At 37.9% G+C, this 20,743-nt stretch overlaps 3 protein-coding genes across 14 annotated transcripts in view; 1 reads left to right on the forward strand and 2 right to left on the reverse strand.

Annotated features, from left to right (window-relative positions):
• The window catches only part of LOC6045918 (serine/threonine-protein kinase WNK1), a 152,379-nt gene extending 142,022 nt beyond the window's left edge, over window positions 1–10,357 (reverse strand). For 7 of the 12 annotated variants that reach the window (XM_038255473.1, XM_038255472.1, XM_038255470.1 and 4 more), the window contains exon 1: window positions 9,803–10,357. The gene's annotated coding sequence lies outside the window, so the exon portion shown is untranslated. Of the gene's footprint in view, window positions 1–109; window positions 197–9,802 lie in introns of those variants that run through there. The other 5 variants (XM_038255475.1, XM_038255467.1, XM_038255468.1 and 2 more) reach the window with 4 other exon arrangements.
• A 495-nt stretch (window positions 10,358–10,852) lies between these two features.
• On the reverse strand, window positions 10,853–19,567 carry LOC6045911. The gene is made up of 3 exons (XM_038255733.1): window positions 19,227–19,567; window positions 11,195–11,632; window positions 10,853–11,127 (listed from the first exon to the last, which is right to left on the reverse strand). Exons 2-3 carry the CDS (start codon window positions 11,564–11,566, stop codon window positions 10,900–10,902), a joined length of 600 nt encoding a protein of 199 aa, XP_038111661.1. The 5' UTR covers window positions 11,567–11,632; window positions 19,227–19,567; the 3' UTR covers window positions 10,853–10,899.
• Window positions 11,674–13,583, forward strand: LOC6045912 (nitrilase and fragile histidine triad fusion protein NitFhit). Its single transcript, XM_038255732.1, has 4 exons — window positions 11,674–11,982; window positions 12,112–12,468; window positions 12,525–13,026; window positions 13,091–13,583. Exons 1-4 carry the CDS (start codon window positions 11,791–11,793, stop codon window positions 13,438–13,440), a joined length of 1,401 nt encoding a protein of 466 aa, XP_038111660.1. The 5' UTR covers window positions 11,674–11,790; the 3' UTR covers window positions 13,441–13,583.
• Window positions 19,568–20,743: the final 1,176 nt, after the last annotated feature.

The following is a 20,743-nucleotide window of genomic DNA, read 5'->3' on the forward strand; positions in this document are numbered from 1 at the left end:
AAAATCCTTTTCTTGCCGTCACACGTCCACCAACCTCCGGAATCAATCACAAAACCCGTTCCGGCCACTTGCACTGAGTTCCGTCCACTGCGTCAACACACCCGTTTACCTCCTTGCGAAAAAATCCGAAACGAACGCAAAAAAAGAAGGTTTTGCTTGCGATGATCCCCGCGAGTCTGTCTCTTGTCCCGTCTCGAGAAAATTTTGACGTTTTGACGATTTGGATCGCCGTCGTCGTCGCCTGCTGATGGCACTGACACAGGCGCACGGCGATGATGATGACGATGATGGTTCGGTTTCTTTTTTCTGTGTGTTGCTTCTGTGTTGGTGGTGGTCGTACGAATACAAGCGAAAGAGGGTGCGCACAGTGGGAGAGAGATACAAGTGATGGACAAAATTCTGGAGTTTTTTTTGAAAAGGTTGTAATAACGAACTAGGGGGCAATTACCACCACTAGTTCATTAATTAAAAATTAAATAAAAACCAGAACTTGAGACTCTTGGAGATGAGAGAGAGATGTAAAGATCTGCAACTGCTCACATTTGACGTGGGGAAGGAGAATTGTACCTACCCTTTCACAATCCTGGTTCGATTCAGCTAATCGCACTGTCCTGGCAAAAAGAATCACAAAAGATCGTCGCTTTGGGTTATGGAAAAAGTCATGTTTATTGCATTTAACTGTCCTGATTTATTGTTTTTCGTCGTTTTAAAACTAACCTAACCATGTGTGTGTGTGTGTTCGTGTGTTCTAGTGTATCCCGCGGTGGTCGAGTCAAGTCGGAGGATCTTCCTCCGGCCAGGCCTGGCGCAGCAACGGTTTTGGTGTCTTTGGTTTTGTGTCTTTGTCTTTGATAAAAACCTGTACAGTGTTTAAGGCTTGTTTTAGTACTTGTGCTTTGTGTAACAGTGGTAACAATGAACTCACCGGATGGCCTCCGCCATTGCGCTCTAACAGATTCTCGGGTTGGCGCGCTCTGCCAACTTGGAGGTTCTGAGAAAGGAGTTCATCTCTAATAACTTGTTCTAGCTTTAACGTTTTGATTTTGGATATTTACCACATTTTTGTTACCTCCTTGCACCACCAACCAAACGACCACTTTTGACGTAGAGCGCGGTCCTTGACGGTTAGTTTGGATGGTGCGGGTTGGGACCAACTCCCTGACACTACAATTAACAATTAAGACACTAATTAGACACGACTCAAAAATACAAGAACTAAATTTACCATTTCGCCGGCTACAGGAATGCTGGGTACAAATAACAGATATTCACAGCACTTTAAATTACAAAACGATCACAAATTCTTCGTTTGACCAGAGTATGTGTAACGGACTCTGGTCGGTAGCGGCAAATGAGGACGATTCAAAATGACGAAGTCCCTTTTATTAATTTTAAGTCTTTGTTCTTGCGTATTTCGAAAATTGCTCAAAGAGATGTGAGTCGTGCTAACCGTTTTAGGAATAGGGATACCATGTTTTGTATGTTGTTTAAGTGTAATGGTTGATTACAATATCCTAACTTGTCCCTACGGTTCAGTTTGACAGGATGATGCGAAGCATTGTGACCAGAGATTGTACTACTTACAAGCGATAGGTTACAATTCCCCACCACCAGGGAAAATGTGAGTTTTGCAGAAACTCCACATTTTTCAATCATCAGTAGAATCCCCTAGTTCTGGTAAATTATTTAGTTTTATTGATTAGTGGGCGCATCTGTCAAAAAATTCAAAGAACAACACGAAATAAAAAACACAAAAAAAAATAAATAAATAAATAAAATCTATAAAGTGTATATGAAAAATTGTAAATAAAAAAATCTGAATAAATAAAAATTTCAAAAGTCAGCTTGTCAGAATTGTTAGAATTGGTCAGAAATTAATGTTGTCAATTATCACAGAATTATCACAGGGAAATTTATCATTGGCTTAAATTTGAGCCATTTATTTGTCACCCTTTAAATTTTCAATGAGTCAGAAGTGTTTGATTTACAAACGATACACTCAGTTGAAAAACAAAAGTAGGGTAAACAAACAAAAATAATCACAAGTAATCTTATTACAACCTCAATTGATTTCAAAAATGCTAGATTTCCAGCTTACCATCAATGAAGTCCAAAATTGAGAAGTACTCGTTATAAAATTTAAATTTTTACAAAGCAGTAGTAATTTTTTTTAGCAGATAACCTCTGTGTACCGTCGTACTAGAGCAAAAGTTGCATAAAAATTAACTACTTAAAATTTTGTTAAAAAAAATCATTATTGACCGGTCAGAATTTTTTTTAAATATTCAAATTATTCTAAGTCCTAAGAATGACAGGAGCATCTTTCGCAGATTCCTAGCGGAGGTGCTGTCAATCTCCGGAAGGGCTCTAATTAGGGGAATATTCAACAATTCACAAACTTTCCAATTCTACATTTCACAAACACTCAACATTTAATTCATTCACACTGTCTCATTCACTACATTCCATCCGATTCTCCACGCGGGGGAGGGCACGGTTGACCAGGAATTTTATTCGCGGATTTATCACTATTCCGTCTGATTCGTCTAGTTCAACGGGTACAGCTGGTCAGGAATTATAAAAATTATCACTTTATTTTACACTTAACATTTATTTTACTGTTCACTCACATTTTTAAATTTTTTTTAACGTCACTATTAATTCCATCTGATTCTCCCAGCGAAGGAGGGAACAGTTGGCCAGGAATGATCGCGATTCGAAAAAGAAATTTCATCCGATTCGTCTGGTTCGACGGGTACGGTTGGCCAGAAATTCTTCACAAAAAACTAAAAATGATTAAAAACAATAAACACAAATAACACTAAAAAATAAATAAACATTTAAAACAAAAAGAAAAAAGAAAATCGGGATTTTCACTCCCCTACACAAAAAGAAAAAAACATATTTTTTTTTATTAATCCTTAGAACCACCCTTAATCATTTTTTTTGTCATCTTATATACACAAACAGAGTCCAAAATAGACTAGAAGTACATAAGACAACACAAAGGCTATTGTTCTACATCGTCAGCTCTGATAAACAAAGAGCGACGAAAAAGCAAGGGGAATTGAATCGGTTTGTTGTGCAATAAATTACATTTCGTTTAAAAAAGGTTTTCAAAGTGCACAAAAACTTACCAAATATAAATAACAAGGACAAATAATCAACCAACAGAAATCCCGTGGGGTCTACATCCACTCTGTTGTTGACTTATCATTTTTCTTTTTTTGTCACAGATCTTCTTTTAAATAAAATATCACAATTTTTCACATTTCTTTTCTTTTTTTTTGTTTCACTATTGCACTGTTTTTTTTTTTTTGATTTTCTTATTATTTTCACTATTTTGTTTTCCGACCGATATTTACAACTTTTTTTTTTGAAATTAGAGCAATGTTGCTCTCGCGACGATCGAATCTCGACTGATCGTCGTAGACACAAGGTTCGGTGATCGCGAAGTTTTTATTGTTCTGTCTCTTTTACTCCTTATTAAATAATACCGGTCTCTTTTTTGGCTGCAGAGTCCGAGAACAGCTGGGCCGATCCGGTTTTCAAACCTATTGTGTGCCGTTCCCAGACCGATCGATCGGGACTGGAGGCAATAAAAATAGACAAAGACAATGTTGATATTTAAATTGATTTTGAAGTTGTATGTGTGAAGCGAACGATGTACAAACAGAAAAGCAGAAAAAACAGAACTCAATGAACAGAAACAACATTTAATCATTGAACATCTTTACTGCACACACAAAAATGAAGTTTTTGACCAAAATTTCTGCCAAACAGATAGAAAAGCTTACTTAATTTACGTTGGGCGCCATTTGTAATAACGAACTTGGGGGCAATTACCACCACTAGTTCATTAATTAAAAATTAAATAAAAACCAGAACTTGAGACTCTTGGAGATGAGAGAGAGATGTAAAGATCTGCAACTGCTCACATTTGACGTGGGGAAGGAGAATTGTACCTACCCTTTCACAATCCTGGTTCGATTCAGCTAATCGCACTGTCCTGGCAAAAGAATCACAAAAGATCGTCGCTTTGGGTTATGGAAAAGTCATGTTTATTGCATTTAACTGTCCTAATTTATTGTTTTTCGTCGTTTTAAAACTAACCTAACCATGTGTGTGTGTGTGTTCGTGTGTTCTAGTGTATCCCGCGGTGGTCGAGTCAAGTCGGAGGATCTTCCTCCGGCCAGGCCTGGCGCAGCAACGGTTTTGGTGTCTTTGGTTTTGTGTCTTTGTCTTTGATAAAAACCTGTACAGTGTTTAAGGCTTGTTTTAGTACTTGTGCTTTGTGTAACAGTGGTAACAATGAACTCACCGGATGGCCTCCGCCATTGCGCTCTAACAGATTCTCGGGTTGGCGCGCTCTGCCAACTTGGAGGTTCTGAGAAAGGAGTTCATCTCTAATAACTTGTTCTAGCTTTAACGTTTTGATTTTGGATATTTACCACATTTTTGTTACCTCCTTGCACCACCAACCAAACGACCACTTTTGACGTAGAGCGCGGTCCTTGACGGTTAGTTTGGATGGTGCGGGTTGGGACCAACTCCCTGACACTACAATTAACAATTAAGACACTAATTAGACACGACTCAAAAATACAAGAACTAAATTTACCATTTCGCCGGCTACAGGAATGCTGGGTACAAATAACAGATATTCACAGCACTTTAAATTACAAAACGATCACAAATTCTTCGTTTGACCAGAGTATGTGTAACGGACTCTGGTCGGTAGCGGCAAATGAGGACGATTCAAAATGACGAAGTCCCTTTTATTAATTTTAAGTCTTTGTTCTTGCGTATTTCGAAAATTGCTCAAAGAGATGTGAGTCGTGCTAACCGTTTTAGGAATAGGGATACCATGTTTTGTATGTTGTTTAAGTGTAATGGTTGATTACAATATCCTAACTTGTCCCTACGGTTCAGTTTGACAGGATGATGCGAAGCATTGTGACCAGAGATTGTACTACTTACAAGCGATAGGTTACAAGGTCCAATAAACCAAATTTCCAGTTTTTGCTTTTTGGGTGTTTTTGAGACCGCCTTGAGCCAGGGATAATAAAAAACACCCAAAATTCAAAAACTTAAAATTTGGTTTATTGGACCCTTTAAAAAAAAAAACTCCAGAATTGAGGTTTTTCAATGAAAATTTCAAATTTAAATTTTCAAAATTAAAACTAGTTGAAATCTCGGGGATAAGTTTTTAAAAAGATGTAAGGGCCAATAGTAAACAAACCCTGTTTTGCATTGGTATTCGATTGTTTATCTACTCTACACGTCTTTAAAGTGTCAAATCAAAAATAAATTGAATTTTGCTACAGTTTGGGGAAAAAACGAATATTAGTGTCGGAGGTCACGATGGTTCTTACACTTTGTGAAAACTCACCCGAGAAATCTGGATTTATCATCATAAGGTCCAATCGAGGGTCCAATAAGAAAATCTATTGTTGAAATTGGTAGTCCGTAATTGATCGAGAACCAATCAATAAAGGGATTTGTTTACAATTGGTGCTTAGGAAATTGAGGTTTTTTGAGGACGTTTTGTAAACTAATCCGAGACTTCAACATTATTATTTTTATAGGACCCAATAAAAAAAATTAAAAAAAAATTGCTTACTCCGATGGACATTCGTTTTTTTTTGCCGTAACTCGGAAATTTCAAAGAAAACACCTCAGAGATTCTGAAAGTACGTTGAATTTGAATCAACATTGGACTAAGGATCCTTCAATATTTTTTAGAAGAGGCTGTGGTTATGCTATGATAATCAACCTAAACAAGACTTTTTTTTAAATGTTTTTTAACGTAAAATTAACTGCTGAATCGAATGCCATCACTGGTTTAAAAAAAAGTTAAGCTGTTTTTTTGCACACGCTTTGGATTTTGTGACGTTATAACGCAGACTTTAACAAAATGGGTGTTTTGCTTGCGTATGTTGTATCTTTGCGAAAAATTTACCAATTTCGATCTACCCAGTTGCATTCGATGAGAAATTTATCCTATTTTCAGGATATGATCAGCTTTGGAAAAATGGTTCCTGACCACCGGAGATATTTCGGGTTTCCGGGGGTGGTTTTGAGGTGTTTTTTGTTTGTTGATTGAGGTGCCTGAAAACCCGATATTTCGGTTTATTGCAGTTTATACTTCACTTGAATCAAAAGTCAAGGTTATAAATCGAGCCTTAAATTGGGTACTAAAGCCCTATGTCAATATTTATGTACAACGGTAAAAAACACGATTAAAAACCATTTCTGATAACCTTTTTTCATTTTAATGCAAAAAAAAAGTTTTACAAGACAACATTTTTTCGATGGATCAACTATGGTCCCCTTGGAACGAGCTGTCAAGTAGGAGCTTTTCTGTCAAGAAGGACCGCGAGGTTAATTTTTCAAAATTGATTTAAAAATCCATTTTTAACTCTTTGTGGTCGTACAAAGGGTCATTGTACTCAGAAAAATAAGCTTTACCGCTGTAAACAATAATATCAGCAATCTAAGCTTCATTTTAGGACCCAATTATACAGAATCTAATGACAACATCTATTTCTCCCGTAAATCAAGTTTTAAATTTTCCCTACTGGTACACCAGCCCGGAGAATGTGTCATTACACGTATGCAGTTTACTTAATGCTCCACAGTTGAATACTGGTTGAGGAGGATTGAAAACTATATAAGTCAATTTAAAAAAGGTCTTCTGCATTAACGTTTATCGAAACAACTTACAGCACTGTAATTGTAAGAGCACAAGCATGCGGTGTGACAGTTTCTAAGATTCTGTTTAGTTATTTGTTTTTCGTCACTGGAAATTCTCATATGTTTGGCAGGTTATGCACTCGCTCCTTACTCCACACAGAAAAAAAAATCATGGTAATATTACATCTGGGATGGGGAACATCTTTTATGTCAGAAAAAAGGTGTAATTTTATCTTTGAAAATGTGTAATTTTACCACTTTTCTGGTGTAATGTCACTTTTTCAGTCTAAATTGAGATAAAATTACATCATAAAAGAGGTAATATTCAACCTTCCAAAATTACAGCTTCCAAATTTACATTATTTTTTTCTGTGCATCCAAATTGCTGATTTTCACTATTTAAACAATTTATTTTGTAAATCTGTTAACAGAAACTTGCTTGCTTACATTTTAGTGAGCTAATTATGACTCGATTACAGTTGAAATTTCAGTAATCTTTGGGCGTGAAATTTGCAACAACCCCCTACAAAGTCTTAAGACATTGGTTTAGACGCCTACCGAGAAGAAAACTTGCATCAGACGCTTGTAAGGTTGCTTTTTCAGATAAATGTTTTTACGGAAACAGAAATATAAACTATGAGTGCTACACGATTGATGATTCACTAAAATGTTGACTTTCTCTACAAACGTTCTAAACAGTTGATTCATTAAATCAAAATTGGTTTAACATTGCTCAAATTTCGCAATACTTGGAAAGCTGATCATTGCGGCTGCTAATCTGTTAATTGATTGCCAGACAAAATGACTCATTATGTTTCCCAAATTCGTGCACCCACATTCCATTGAGCACTAATTTGGAACGATCCTGCGTCCACAACCAGTACCGAGTCACCGATCACCGCTGTATTGGTGCACTCCTTTGGGTCGTTGCATCGTGTGCACAGTGTGATATTTACAGCTATTGCGATCTTCCGTAAATCATTGCGGCGCACTACATAAAGGCGACAAAGAGGCCTTCTTCTTTCGTGTCGCGTAGATGGCGCCTCCTCGAGACGTAACTGCTGCCGAGAGAGTATGAGCGCGAGCTGCGAAAAGCCAGTCGTCGTCACAATCATCAGCTCGATGGTTTGTGAGGATGATGATGATGATCATCGTCGCGGCTGACTTTGCCGTTATCGCTGCGGCTCGCGAGTTTTGGTGTAGTTGCTGCCTTTGGTCGTCGGACGATTGTACACATCGCTAGTGGGACAGTGGACGAGTTTGAAATTTTGACCATGTAAAAAATACTGACGATTTTTATTATAATTTTGAATTTATTTATTTGAATTCAAAATCGAAGCAAACTTGTTTACAAAATAATTTTATAAATTTCTTAGATAGCTTTCAATAATTTGAAAGGAGGGGAAAAAGATGTTTTTGTTAAGGTGGTAGATGGTGTCCTTCACTTTTGGGGCAATGACTGTCAATGATGGTTCTGAATTCAGGGTCCAAAAAAAGTAAATTGAAATGAAAAAATAATCACTATATGTAAAATGCTCCTACGACAACACAAGAAATCCCTTATTTTGATTGAAACATTCTGAATCAAGATTTGGATGTTTTTTCTAAAACAAACATGGCCGCCAAATGGCCGATTGGGGATGGTGCCTTCCAGAGCCTTAAATAAGTTTTGTAAGATCGTGTAATGGGTCCACCATAGTTGTTTCGTCTAATCACTGTTTATTGTTTACTTTTTCATTTGACATTCAGTTTTACGCAAACTAACTTTTGACTGTCAATGGTGGTTCTGAATTCAGGGTCCAGAAATAGTAGATTTAAATGAAAAAATAATCACTATTAAAAAAATGCTTCAACAAACAACACAAAGAAAATAATTTTTTGATTGAAACAAGATTTTAATGTATTTCTAAAACAAACATGGCCGCCAAATGGCCGATTGGAAATGATGCAACGCCCAGTTATAACTTTTTTTTTACATCAATGAGTAATATCGCTGAGGTGAGTTAATTTTATTATTAATATGCCATATGTTCATGCCAGTAACTCGTGACGAAGAAAAATCGTGAAAAATCTGAATTGTGCAGTATGCGTTAAAGGGTTAAATTACGTCAAATGGGTTCAAAATTACGCCGTACTTCGCACTCCTTTTGAGTTATTTTTATGTTGATGCTAGCATAGTTAGAATGTTCTGGCAAGTCAAGGCAATGTTTCAGAGCAAAAATATTTCCCATGACAAAAGTTGGTAATGATTCGTTGTTTACTACCACAAATTTACAAGAGTTTTTTTTCTAGGAAGTCCTATAAGCTATTGTGTTTCTTATGTTTATGGGTCCTCTCAAGATTTGTTATTAACACACATTTATTTTTAACAAACTAAGCATTATTTTGTGGAGCATCATTGTTAATCTCAGTTAATTTCGCAATATCAAACATTTATGAATTTTCAATGCAATGTGATTTAAATAATTCGCATTCATCGGGTCAGGTCTTTCAGGTCTCGAGAATCAAAAGTGAACATTCAGCGCATCCTGCCCACTCTATCCGACGTTTTCAAATTAAAAAAAAACCCAAGGTCGAACTGACGACCTTTGAAAGGCTTGGTTGGTGTGTCTTTATAGCTGGGAGACGACTCCCACACCTGGAATGACTGAACGGCCGCTTACAAAGCGGACAGCGTAACTATTCGGCCAAGCCTGCTGCCACCGAAGCCAACCGACGTTTACATAAAGCGTGAATACACTCAAACCCCGATGGTTTGACACCAACTGTTGTCAAACGAATGGGGTCACTTTTTAGTTTGACACCCCTTTTACACGGAGTTCACACACACTACCAAACGTTTGTTTTGATAGTGTGAGTGAGCGGCGTGTAAAAAGTGACAGTTCGTCACTTTTTAGTTTGACTTTGTCAAACCACCGGGGTACAAACTAAAAAGTGTCAAACGAAAAAGTGACCAACCACCGGAGGTTGAGTGTAGTTGATTAGATGGTTTTTCTGATAAGCATAGAGGTAAGAGACATTAAAAATCAGAAAATAAATCAAAATAATAATAATTTTGAATAAAACAAACCCCACAGTGAAATCATTGAACCAAATCAGTACTTACGCACACAAACAGCAGCGCTCCAAACGTCGATGATTGTTGTTGTAGTAGTGCTGATGACGACCTAATCGCTCGCACCAACACCCGCTTACTTGCCGACGTCACACACTCTCGCGTGTGAAACGTCAAAAATCCACAAAAGAACGAGAAAACAAAATTCTTGCATATTTTCCAACCCGCACACTTGCACTCTCCCTCTCTTTCTCACTCCCACTGCCACCGTATCGCTCGATTTCACTCACACTTACAGAACACTTTTTTTGCTCTTCTCTCTGCAGGATTCTATTCTTATGCGACGACACGAAGACGAACCAAAAAAAAGGAGGTTGATGCGAAAAACTTGGAAAAGGATTTTTCTCCCCCTCTGGGTGCGGCTGCCGGCCGGAAAACACTAACACCGATCGCACCGGAAGTGCCACTCGTACCGTGCACCGGAACTGACCCGCGAGCGTTTGGTTTTCTGGGCAAAATTTGCGACCGAAAAATTTCACCGACCGCCGCGCGACGAAATGGAAAGAATGTTCGATTTTTGGTTTCTCTCTTTTGTCGGCTTCGTCCTGTCCCGTTTGCGCACCCACACACATTCAGAGGGGATTTGACAGATGACGCGCAGAGAACTGTCAGTTTGTTTGTTTTTGCGCAGTGTTGCCGGCCTTTGGTTTCGCTTGTAAGGAACGGTTTGATAAATGGAATAGATTTTTTTAGCTTTTACATTTTTTTTGCTCTAAAATAAAAAAAAAACATAATTTAATTTTTATGTAAAGCGTTACATTTATTAACGTGTAATTTTTAGTCTCTTTACATTCACGCAGAAAAATGTTTTGTAGAATCAGCCTGCACGAGGTTTGAATCAACAAATTTTTTTTTGAATATATAATCAACTACAAAATTGCGTTGAAACAAACCACAATCCACAAAAGTCTTGTTTTTTTGAATAAAGCTGCTTTGACATTTAGCGTTGATTCAACAAAAATCATGATTTTCACATCAACAAAACGTTTTGTTGATTCAAATGTGCCTTATTTTTCTGCGTGTTGAATTCAGAATAATTCATAATTTTTCCAAGATTTAATAAAAACGTATAATAATCGAAGATTAAATCAATCTTTGTCTGTAGCCGTTTCATCGTTTCCTTTTTCACCTCTCGAGTGCTTGGACCGCAGTGCCCATTTAGGGATCAAGGCGACCCCCTGATAGACTTCAAGGATTCGCTCGATACAGTAATCGACATCGGTCTCGTTTCTGCAGGCCGGATTCGTCAACAGGAACGAACGCAGAAAAGACGGCTCCGCCAGGTTGGGATCGGCCAGAATCGTGTAAAGGGCGTTCTAAAAGAAATAGAATTCATTGGGATTCAAACTCACGACCTTTGGATTGAAAATCAAGGAACCTTACCCGAATGACCGCCGCCGTTTCGTACGCCCGCGGGTGCTCGCACTGGATGGCCACCGTTTGCATCAGTTCGGGCCAAAGGCCGCGGACGGCACAGAAGCGTGCCATGTCCATCGTCGGCCCCAGATTGTTGACGCTGCGCAACGGGATGGTCGAGTTGAGCCGGGTGGTGATGTCTCCGTAGCAGCCCCGGTCAACCAGCGGGTCCGGATCGGTGGCCAGGAAGCGCCTCGCGTTGTCCAGCTTGGACTGGGGAATCCTGAAGGTGGGGAACTCCGGCGGGGGTTTCCTCACCTTGACCTTTTTCGGCCGACCTCGGCCGCGTTTCCCGATGGGGCCGAGTGCCGGAGCAGGTTTTCGTGGCCGTCGTTCCATGCTGGATTCACGAGACTGATTGGTTTGTTTGTAAACAGTTTAACGGTAAGCTGGAACGGCTGGTAACTGAAACGACAGAGCTGTGCATTTGACAGTTCACCCGGTTTGTTTTGGTTTCGTGATAAGAGCGCCGATAAAAGTGTTTACATTTCTGATCACCAGACGTCCTTCGAAGCTGCTGCTGATTAGTTTGACCTGAACTAACTTTTATCTTTCTAGTCTTAATGCACTCGTCATTCTTTCGACGGAGCAGCAACCTGCTGAAGAACTTGATAAATAGAACTATGGCAAGTCAAGCTTCATCTTCCGGACCACGACGAATCGCAGTGGCTCAGATGCGATCGACCAACGATAAGCAGCACAATCTGGACCAGGTCAAAACCATCGTCGAGAAGGCCAAGAGTCAAAATGCTTCGGTTTGTTTAAATTCGTTAAATACCTACTGTTCCGAATACAAAGAAATAGAACCACGGCAATGCCATCTTGAAAAGAAACCTCCAGTATCCATCGAAGAGATGGGTACTTAATCAGTGTTTTCTTTCCAGGTTGTGTTCTTCCCCGAATGCTGCGACTATGTGGGAAGCTCACGGGAGGAAACGCTCAAACTTTCGGAACCACTAACCGGCGAAACCGTTGGTGAGTACCGAAAGCTGGCCAAAGACAGCAACGTGTGGCTTTCGCTCGGCGGAGTTCACGAAGCTATCCCGGATGACGCCTCCAAGATCTACAACACACATCTGCTGGTAGACAACCAGGGACAGATTGTGGCCAAGTACAGCAAGCTGCACATGTTCAACGTCATCACACCGGAGTTCAAGTTCCGCGAGTCGGAGATGGTGCGTTCGGGCGGCGAGCTCGTCCCACCGGTGGACTCGCCGATCGGGAAGATTGGCCTGCAGATCGTAAGTAGCTTCTGTCAAGCTGTCAACTCTGTCAATTCAATTGCTCTATTTCGCAGTGCTACGACGTCCGCTTTTCCGAAGCGAGCACGTTGCTGCGCAAGCAGGGCGCGGAAGTCCTTACGTACCCGTCGGCGTTCGCCGTTTCAACGGGGAAGGCCCACTGGGAGGTGCTACTGCGAGCCCGGGCTATCGAGAACCAATGCTTTGTGATAGCGGCGGCCCAGATTGGGTTCCACAACAAGAAGCGGGAGAGTTACGGGCACGCAATGGTCGTCGATCCTTGGGGCAAGATACTGGGTGAAGCTGGACAGCAAGATCTGGACGTGGTGATTGCGGAACTTGACTTTGACAAGTTGGCCAACGTTCGCCAGAACATGCCTTGCTTTGACCATCGCCGAGAAGACGTCTACAATCTTTCGTATGTCAAAGGAACTGCTAGAGCGGAAACTTCCGGGACCAAGTACAACTTTGGAGGAATTGACATTCCACAGGAAATGGTGTTCTACACGTCGGAACATAGCTTCGCCTTCGTAAACATCCGCTGCGTAGTTCCTGGACGTAAGTCTTTCCAAATTGCCCTTATCTTACTGATCTTTAATAATCCAACCCTCAACCAACCCAGACGTTCTGGTGTCCACGCGGCGGTCCGCACCGCGTCTTCCCGACCTGTCACCGGCCGAGATCAACGACTTCTTCCAGACCGTGTGCAAAGTCCAACGAGTTGCGGAACGGCTGTACGCGGCCAGCTCGACGACCGTAACCGTCCAGGATGGACCCGATGCGGGTCAGACGATACGGCAGGTGCACTGCCACGTGCTGCCCCGACACATCGGAGATTTCCCGGAGAATGACCAGATCTATGGCGAGCTGCAGCGCCACGATAAGGAGCCAGAACGGCCCGTGAGGTCGAAGGAGGAGATGCGGCAGGAGGCGACGACGTTCCGGGCGGAGTTTGTCAGGATGGGATTGTGAGGGTTTTGGGGAAAACGGGTGGAATGGAAAGTTGATTTCAAAAAGATGAAATTTGTTTTTGATTAATCGGAAAAAAATCTTAAATACACTACAGTTAGGAACTATTATGAAAATGATGCAAAACAATTGAGATTTCAGATTTGTATTTGTTTGTTATTTAATATTTTCTAATCTTCTAACGCATTTTACGTTAAATATCTGTTTTCAAAATATGTTTAATAAATCTGCCCGAAGAAAAAAAAAACATTTTAAATTTGATGTTTAATCTTTGAATGTTCAAGAACAAAGTATCACAAATAACCTAAAGCAAAAAAAAAAAAATACCTACACAGTGAAAAGTAAACCAAATAAAAAAAAAAAAAATAAGAATAAGAAAAATAAACCAAATGTTCAGTTTTTGCTATTTGGGTGTTTTTCAATACCCCTGACTCAAGGCGGTTTCAAAAACACCCAAAAAGCAAAAACTGGAAATTTGGTTTATTGGACCTTTTTTTAAAAAAAACACCAGAAGTACAGTGAGTTGAACTTGAATGTCGAATTTATCTTAGTTGATGTAGTTTTCACTTAATTAATTGTATAAAAAAAATACATACAGAAAATGTTTTTGTGTCAGTATTTTTTTATAAAATCCTATAGAACTTTTACTGAAAAATCCCAAAATTTCGCTTGTTTACGCTACTCGTCTTTTATCTTAAAAAAAATGTTAGAACAACTTTCCAAATATTTAGGTAAAACATATTAAATTTTCACAAAAATATTTTTGGTCAAATATTAAAATAAACCTATTCAAACTATACCATTTTCCATTCGGTTGGATTATTTGGTAATTTCTAATCACTTTCTAAATACTAAAATTTGCACAAAATATTGAAGTTGTGTAATAACAAAAATTCAAAATATTTTCATTTACAATAAAAAAAAACGAACTAAATTATGGTTTTTGCCGATATTTCTCATAGCTCACAAAACACGGTATTAACTGAAGCCACTGAATTTTATTTGTATCATTTACAAAAAAATATTAGTTTGAATTTCAGAAAAAAACAGTAAGATCGCAAAATTTACATTTAGTATTTTGTTCAAAATACGGATAGCTGCAAAAAATATTTTAAACCACAAATTATGATGTTCTTTAAAATTTCATGTAATACCATGATTACAAACTTTAAAAATCTCCGTATTTTTTTTTTACAATTTTACTTAGTGAAAATTTGAGTGTTTAATACAAAAAAAATGTTGTGAAAATGAGAAATTTTAATTTTCACAATGATTTTGTCTTATAATTTCATATGAACATTTTATTACTTTTAGAAATTTCAAAATAATGTTTTGGATCAAAACGATGTCTGGACTAAACATAGAATAGTGATAAAATTAGGCATATATCTTCTTCTATTTTGTAAAGTACTACATATTTAAAAAAAATCTTAAATAACATTATTTTTTGTGTTATGAGAATCTTGCAAAACATCGTTTAATTATATGATCGGTTTAATTTGTGTTATTTCCTTTTTAAAATTGAGTAAAACATTCGTTTTCTGAGTTACTATTTTTAATCTATGTTTAAGAACGGGAACACAAAACAGTTGTTTAAAATATTTCAGATTAAAAAACACAAAAAAAAAGATAAACATAATGATGTTCTCGATTTATGTTTTAGCAAGGATTAAAATAGTGTCACAATGGAAAAAGTTCATCACAATGCGTATTATAATATGTGCTAACTCAGTTTATATTCTTTCCACCTTTTGACTGCCAAGGAAAATCTTTAGAAGTATCAAAAGCTTGAGAAAATTAACACCTTTCCAACGCGGCGACGTCCGACATCGTGTGACCGCATCGAAAATTTCCCTCGCTCGAGCGCAAAATTTACATCTAAATTGATACCTCGAAGTTCTTGGCGCACGTGGCGGCATCTTTTCAGCTGAGTCACCTGTCCTCTAATAGACCCCCACCCCCAGCATTTCTTAAAACAAACCAGACCTGATCCTTGGTGGGCTATTTTCCGCTTGCGTCACTGTGCTTAACTGAATAAAATTTGTGTGCTGAAAATGGCTTTGTTTTTCAACCCCTCGTCAAGCGACACAAACTTGGCAGTGCAACGAGGCGGGAAAAACTTTTATGGAACAAGTTTTTCCTGACCTCCTCCTCCTCCTCTAGAGGAAAACTGGATTAGTGCGGTTCCATGCGGCTCAAATGACTGCGGCAAAGGACCTGTTGAGCATCGTCATGTCCTGTGAACTTGGGCGGGACACTTCAAGTGACCACAATGAGATTATCTTTGGACGTATCTTGAGTTGAGATGTTTGCCTCCTTTGATAGGACTTGTTTGTTCACACAAATCATGTTTGTTATATAAATTAAGGTTCCTGTTGCTAAATTTTGCATTGTATCTTAGTATTTTATTACTATTAAAAGACTAAAATATTTTAGTATTTTAGTATTTTAGTATTTTAGTGTTTTAGTATTTTAGTATTTTAGTATTTTAGTATTTTAGTATTTTAGTATTTTAGTATTTTAGTATTTTAGTATTTTAGTATTTTAGTATTTTAGTATTTTAGTATTTTAGTATTTTAGTATTTTAGTATTTTAGTATTTTAGTATTTTAGTATTTTAGTATTTTAGTATTTTAGTATTTTAGTATTTTAGTATTTTAGTATTTTAGTATTTTAGTATTTTAGTATTTTAGTATTTTAGTATTTTAGTATTTTAGTATTTTAGTATTTTAGTATTTTAGTATTTTAGTATTTTAGTATTTTAGTATTTTAGTATTTTAGTATTTTAGTATTTTAGTATTTTAGTATTTTAGTATTTTAGTATTTTAGTATTTTAGTATTTTAGTATTTTAGTATTTTAGTATTTTAGTATTTTAGTATTTTAGTATTTTAGTATTTTAGTATTTTAGTATTTTAGTATTTTAGTATTTTAGTATTTTAGTATTTTAGTATTTTAGTATTTTAGTATTTTAGTATTTTAGTATTTTAGTATTTTAGTATTTTAGTATTTTAGTATTTTAGTATTTTAGTATTTTAGTATTTTAGTATTTTAGTATTTTAGTATTTTAGTATTTTAGTATTTTAGTATTTTAGTATTTTAGTATTTTAGTATTTTAGTATTTTAGTATTTTAGTATTTTAGTATTTTAGTATTTTAGTATTTTAGTATTTTAGTATTTTAGTATTTTAGTATTTTAGTATTTTAGTATTTTAGTATTTTAGTATTTTAGTATTTTAGTATTTTAGTATTTTAGTATTTTAGTATTTTAGTATTTTTGTAGGAGAAGGATTCTGATTTCCCAATCCTGTTTTTGTTACAAAACTGATTGACAGCTGTTGCCATAATGGCGCCTGCTATAAAATCAGTCCACGTTCTAACAATGAGCCCTTCTACCTTAAAACAAAATCCTGTCATTTTCCGCAAAAGAGCAACAAGTCTCCGGCCATAATTTACCACAAAAAGCCAAACCACGTAATGTCGATTGATGCGAACCATGCGTGATGGGTGATATTACACACTCTTCCTTGGTCGCCCGAGTTGGAAACACATGACTTTCTCCTAGTCGTCGTCGTCGGACCAGACTGTGACCAGTTGCGCAATTTGCCGCCGGAACAAAAGCCAGAGGAGCCGCTCACACAATACGAAACTGGTCGTAACTTTTCATTATTATAAACTTTATGAAGCGATCGTTTTGCAACAGCTTCATCAGTACTACACGTGTGGGGGGAGGGGGAGATATGAATTTCAGACGAGTGTAAACCAATTTTGCGGCGAAAGGGGGTAGGGAGCAATGAAAACTGCTTCAAATTTAATCAATTTCAAAACTTTCCCGACCAACCCGGGTTTCTGGTCTAGGTCTGGTGGAACCCGGATGGGGACGGGACACCAAACTGTTACTGTTGAGTGCTTCTCTGAGCGCGGCAAGTAGTGTAGATTGAAAGTTTTGGCTCATTTAATAAAGTTGGTCCGCCCACTTTTTGATTCGATTACCATTCAAGCAGGAATCGTGCGATAATGAAGTGCGAATCAAAATTTAACGTGTGATTTTATTGAAAATTGAAGAACAGTAGACGATTTAGTTGGGCTTTCAAGTGAAGCAGAACAATCCTCCCAAGAATTAGATTTTTAATTTAATATTATTTTTTATATTTGGCCAAAATGCTCTTTTGCAAGTTTGTTTTGTTCATGCAATTTATCCATAAAAAAATATCTATCAAAACATTAAAGCAGGCTTGCCCAACGTACGGCCCGCGGGCCGGATCCGGCCCGTGAAGCCATTTCATTCGGCCCGCGACGACTTTTCAAAATAGATCTATGACCGGACCTTTAGACTGTTCATGAAATATTAAATAAATAAATTGATTGTCTGAATTGAATAAAAAATAGCTTGAGATCAAATTTCAACACATTATAACAACATTCTTCATCTTAGAATTAAATTCATATAATTTCTATATTGATATTTTCAAACTGGAAACTAGTGAAAACAAAATTATCCATTTCGTAAAATTGTTAAATTTATGAACAAACTTGGATTGCTGTCTAAAAATGTACAAAAAGACACTAAATTAAAATTTCTTTAGTTTTAACTGTGTTTTCATCAAATTGAAGTTTTTTTTTGAAGTTCTATTTTCTATTTTTTTCAAAACAAAAAAGTAATCAAAAACTAATGTATTTTTCCAGAACAACTCTTCAGTTTGAAAAAAAGCTTAAAAAAGCAAATTATTCACACGGAAAATAGATCGCTGCAAACATTTAAAAAAATATTCAAAAATGTCTCAAATCGAGTCAAGAAATCAGAAAGCAAAAATATATTTTTCATTAACTTTGAGTTTTAAAGAATAACGAATTTTAAATGATTTAATATATATGTTGAACACTTTTTAAATTTTGTGGTTGTTTAAAATCATTTTTTAAATATTTGAATAAAGGGACACAACAACGCAAATATTGTTTTTTTGTAAAGGATATTCGAATCCCAATTTCGATTGAATAAATTTTATGTCATGTCTCATTGATTTTATTTATATTGTAGGGTTGAAGAAATTAAACATTAAAAAATGGGAACAAACATTTGAACCAGTTTGAAGGATTTTTTGCATAAAAAAAATATATCTAGGTATTTAATTCCAATCGTCAAAACAATAACTATACAATTTTAAACAAACAAAAATTAAAATAAATCGAGTTATATGAATCTTATTTACAACAATAGTTCTTTTATTTATGCTTTAAAAAAACCCAATCATAAAAAATGTGTTTACTTCTTCAACTTTTATTAAATATTAGTTCCGGCCCGCCACCGTTTCAGAAAAATCAGATCTGGCCCGCAGGGCCAAAAGATTGGGCACCCCTGATTAAAGAATTGGTTTCTTGCCATTGCAAATATTTTTCAAAGTTTTCGAGAAAGAAAAGTAAAAAAAACCCGAAAAAATCATAAAAATCCGCTGCTTTTATTTAAAGGTGTTGATACCTTTAAATAAAATCGAAATTGTTACAGCTCCACGTGTTGGTGTACTTACGTGCGCGAAGCTGAACGTCAGCCTATCCCCAAATTATATCCCTGCCTGTCACGGCATAATCCACTGTCTACATGCGTGTAATAATCTATCTCACTCGGCCTGAAATCCCACTTTTGTTCTCTAGTCTGTTGAGTTTACGCCCGGAAAGCCATCCTCATCACAGACAAGTGGACTGTGTCTTTATTCCTAAAGAAAGTCGAAATTCTTGCACTAGTGCATTACCCCTTGTCAAAAACTGTCAAATCTAATAATAATAATTATTATTTACCTCGTTTTGCTTTGTCCACCGGAAACGGAAGATGCTCTGTCAAAATTTTAGGAAAAGTATACTCATCGTGTTTGTTTTGTGTGTAGGCCGACATATCCCTGGCAGCATCCGGCCTACTGTTCCGGTTTAATTTAGCACAAACTCCCGGTCCATCGGTGAAGCAGTAGGAAGTGGCGCCTCGGGCGACGGAGACCCGATTCACGTCCAATCAGCAAACGGGGTCCACCTTGTTTGTACACATTTTGAGGAGAATGAGCTCGAAGGTGAAACAAAACCTTGGAAATAGAATTGTCTCTTTCATTCGAAGATTGTAAGTTTTCAGTTTTTCGTTTCCGGGATGACAAAAGTGTATTTTTTTTTATTTCAATACATTTTTTATACCAAAATTCGTAAATTTTGACAAGTGTCATGATTGTTTTCGTTACAATTCATCATAGACCATTTTATTTCCATACGCCCGAAGTTAGACTTCCATGCAAGAGCAGCGTGGCAGCTTCCCACTCTAACTTTTGGGGGGGAGCGGGCGATTATCGGGCATCGCCAGTGCCAGTTAAGATTCTTCAGCCAAGACACACACCCTAAAAATTTCGATTTTTGTGTTGCGCACTCACACCAATATCATGCGCGCTCGCCAGCACACACACTACCCTATTTTTCATAACGCGCAAGCTGTCAAACTTTTGTGTTTGCTTTTTTCAAACGTGATAAAACAGTTTGTTGGTGCGTTTTTTTTGTTTTGGCGGAATTGAAGGTAATTAGTTATATTAATTAATCATTCAAGCTTTTACTACATTTCCCAACAACAGGTTTTGAATGATTTCCCCAGACTGTGGAAAAACCACCGGGGACAACATTGCAGCTTCCTCCTCCGCCACCTCTCCAAGTGGCGCACCGCAGGCATCCCGGAGACTAAAACGGCCGCTATGGCCCTGGCCAAATCAAGGAGGAACCTCGTTCAGGGTGCTGCACATCAGCTTCGGAACAAAATCAAGGACGACATCGCAGCTGCGGAAGTTTAGCAGCCGTCTTCACGACGGGCAGGCGCACCTCCGGCGAGCAAAACGGCCAAACACCACGTGGTTCTAGAGAACAACTGCGGCTACGGCGAAGATCACCGCCACCACCACCACGACTGCCTCCAGGAAAAGGTCATCGAGGAGGATATGGCCGCCGGAGGGGAATGAGAAGCAGAGGTTAGGCCAGCGGGACAACGTAAGAAGTTTACGGACCGATGGCGGCACCTGCAACAGTGGCGCCCAATCCGGATCGCGTTTCAGCCGTGGTGTAGAGCGAGGTCTTGCGCCGCATGCTCATAAAGAACGCCGTGAACAACGTCGTGGCCGACACAAACCAACAGCAACGGCAGCCGACAAGTCAACAGCGTCGCATTCCGACCCAGCAAGAGCTACAGCTGCCACACCTAGAGACAAGATGTTCAAGCCGTCGAATCGTTCGTAGCCAACTCGGACATTCTGCAGTTTGTCCAGTACGTCTGCCCCAACATCCAGCGCAGTCTG

Source organism: Culex quinquefasciatus, chromosome 2 (genome assembly GCF_015732765.1).
Source record: "Culex quinquefasciatus strain JHB chromosome 2, VPISU_Cqui_1.0_pri_paternal, whole genome shotgun sequence".
In the NCBI taxonomy this organism is placed as follows: domain Eukaryota; kingdom Metazoa; phylum Arthropoda; class Insecta; order Diptera; family Culicidae; genus Culex; species Culex quinquefasciatus.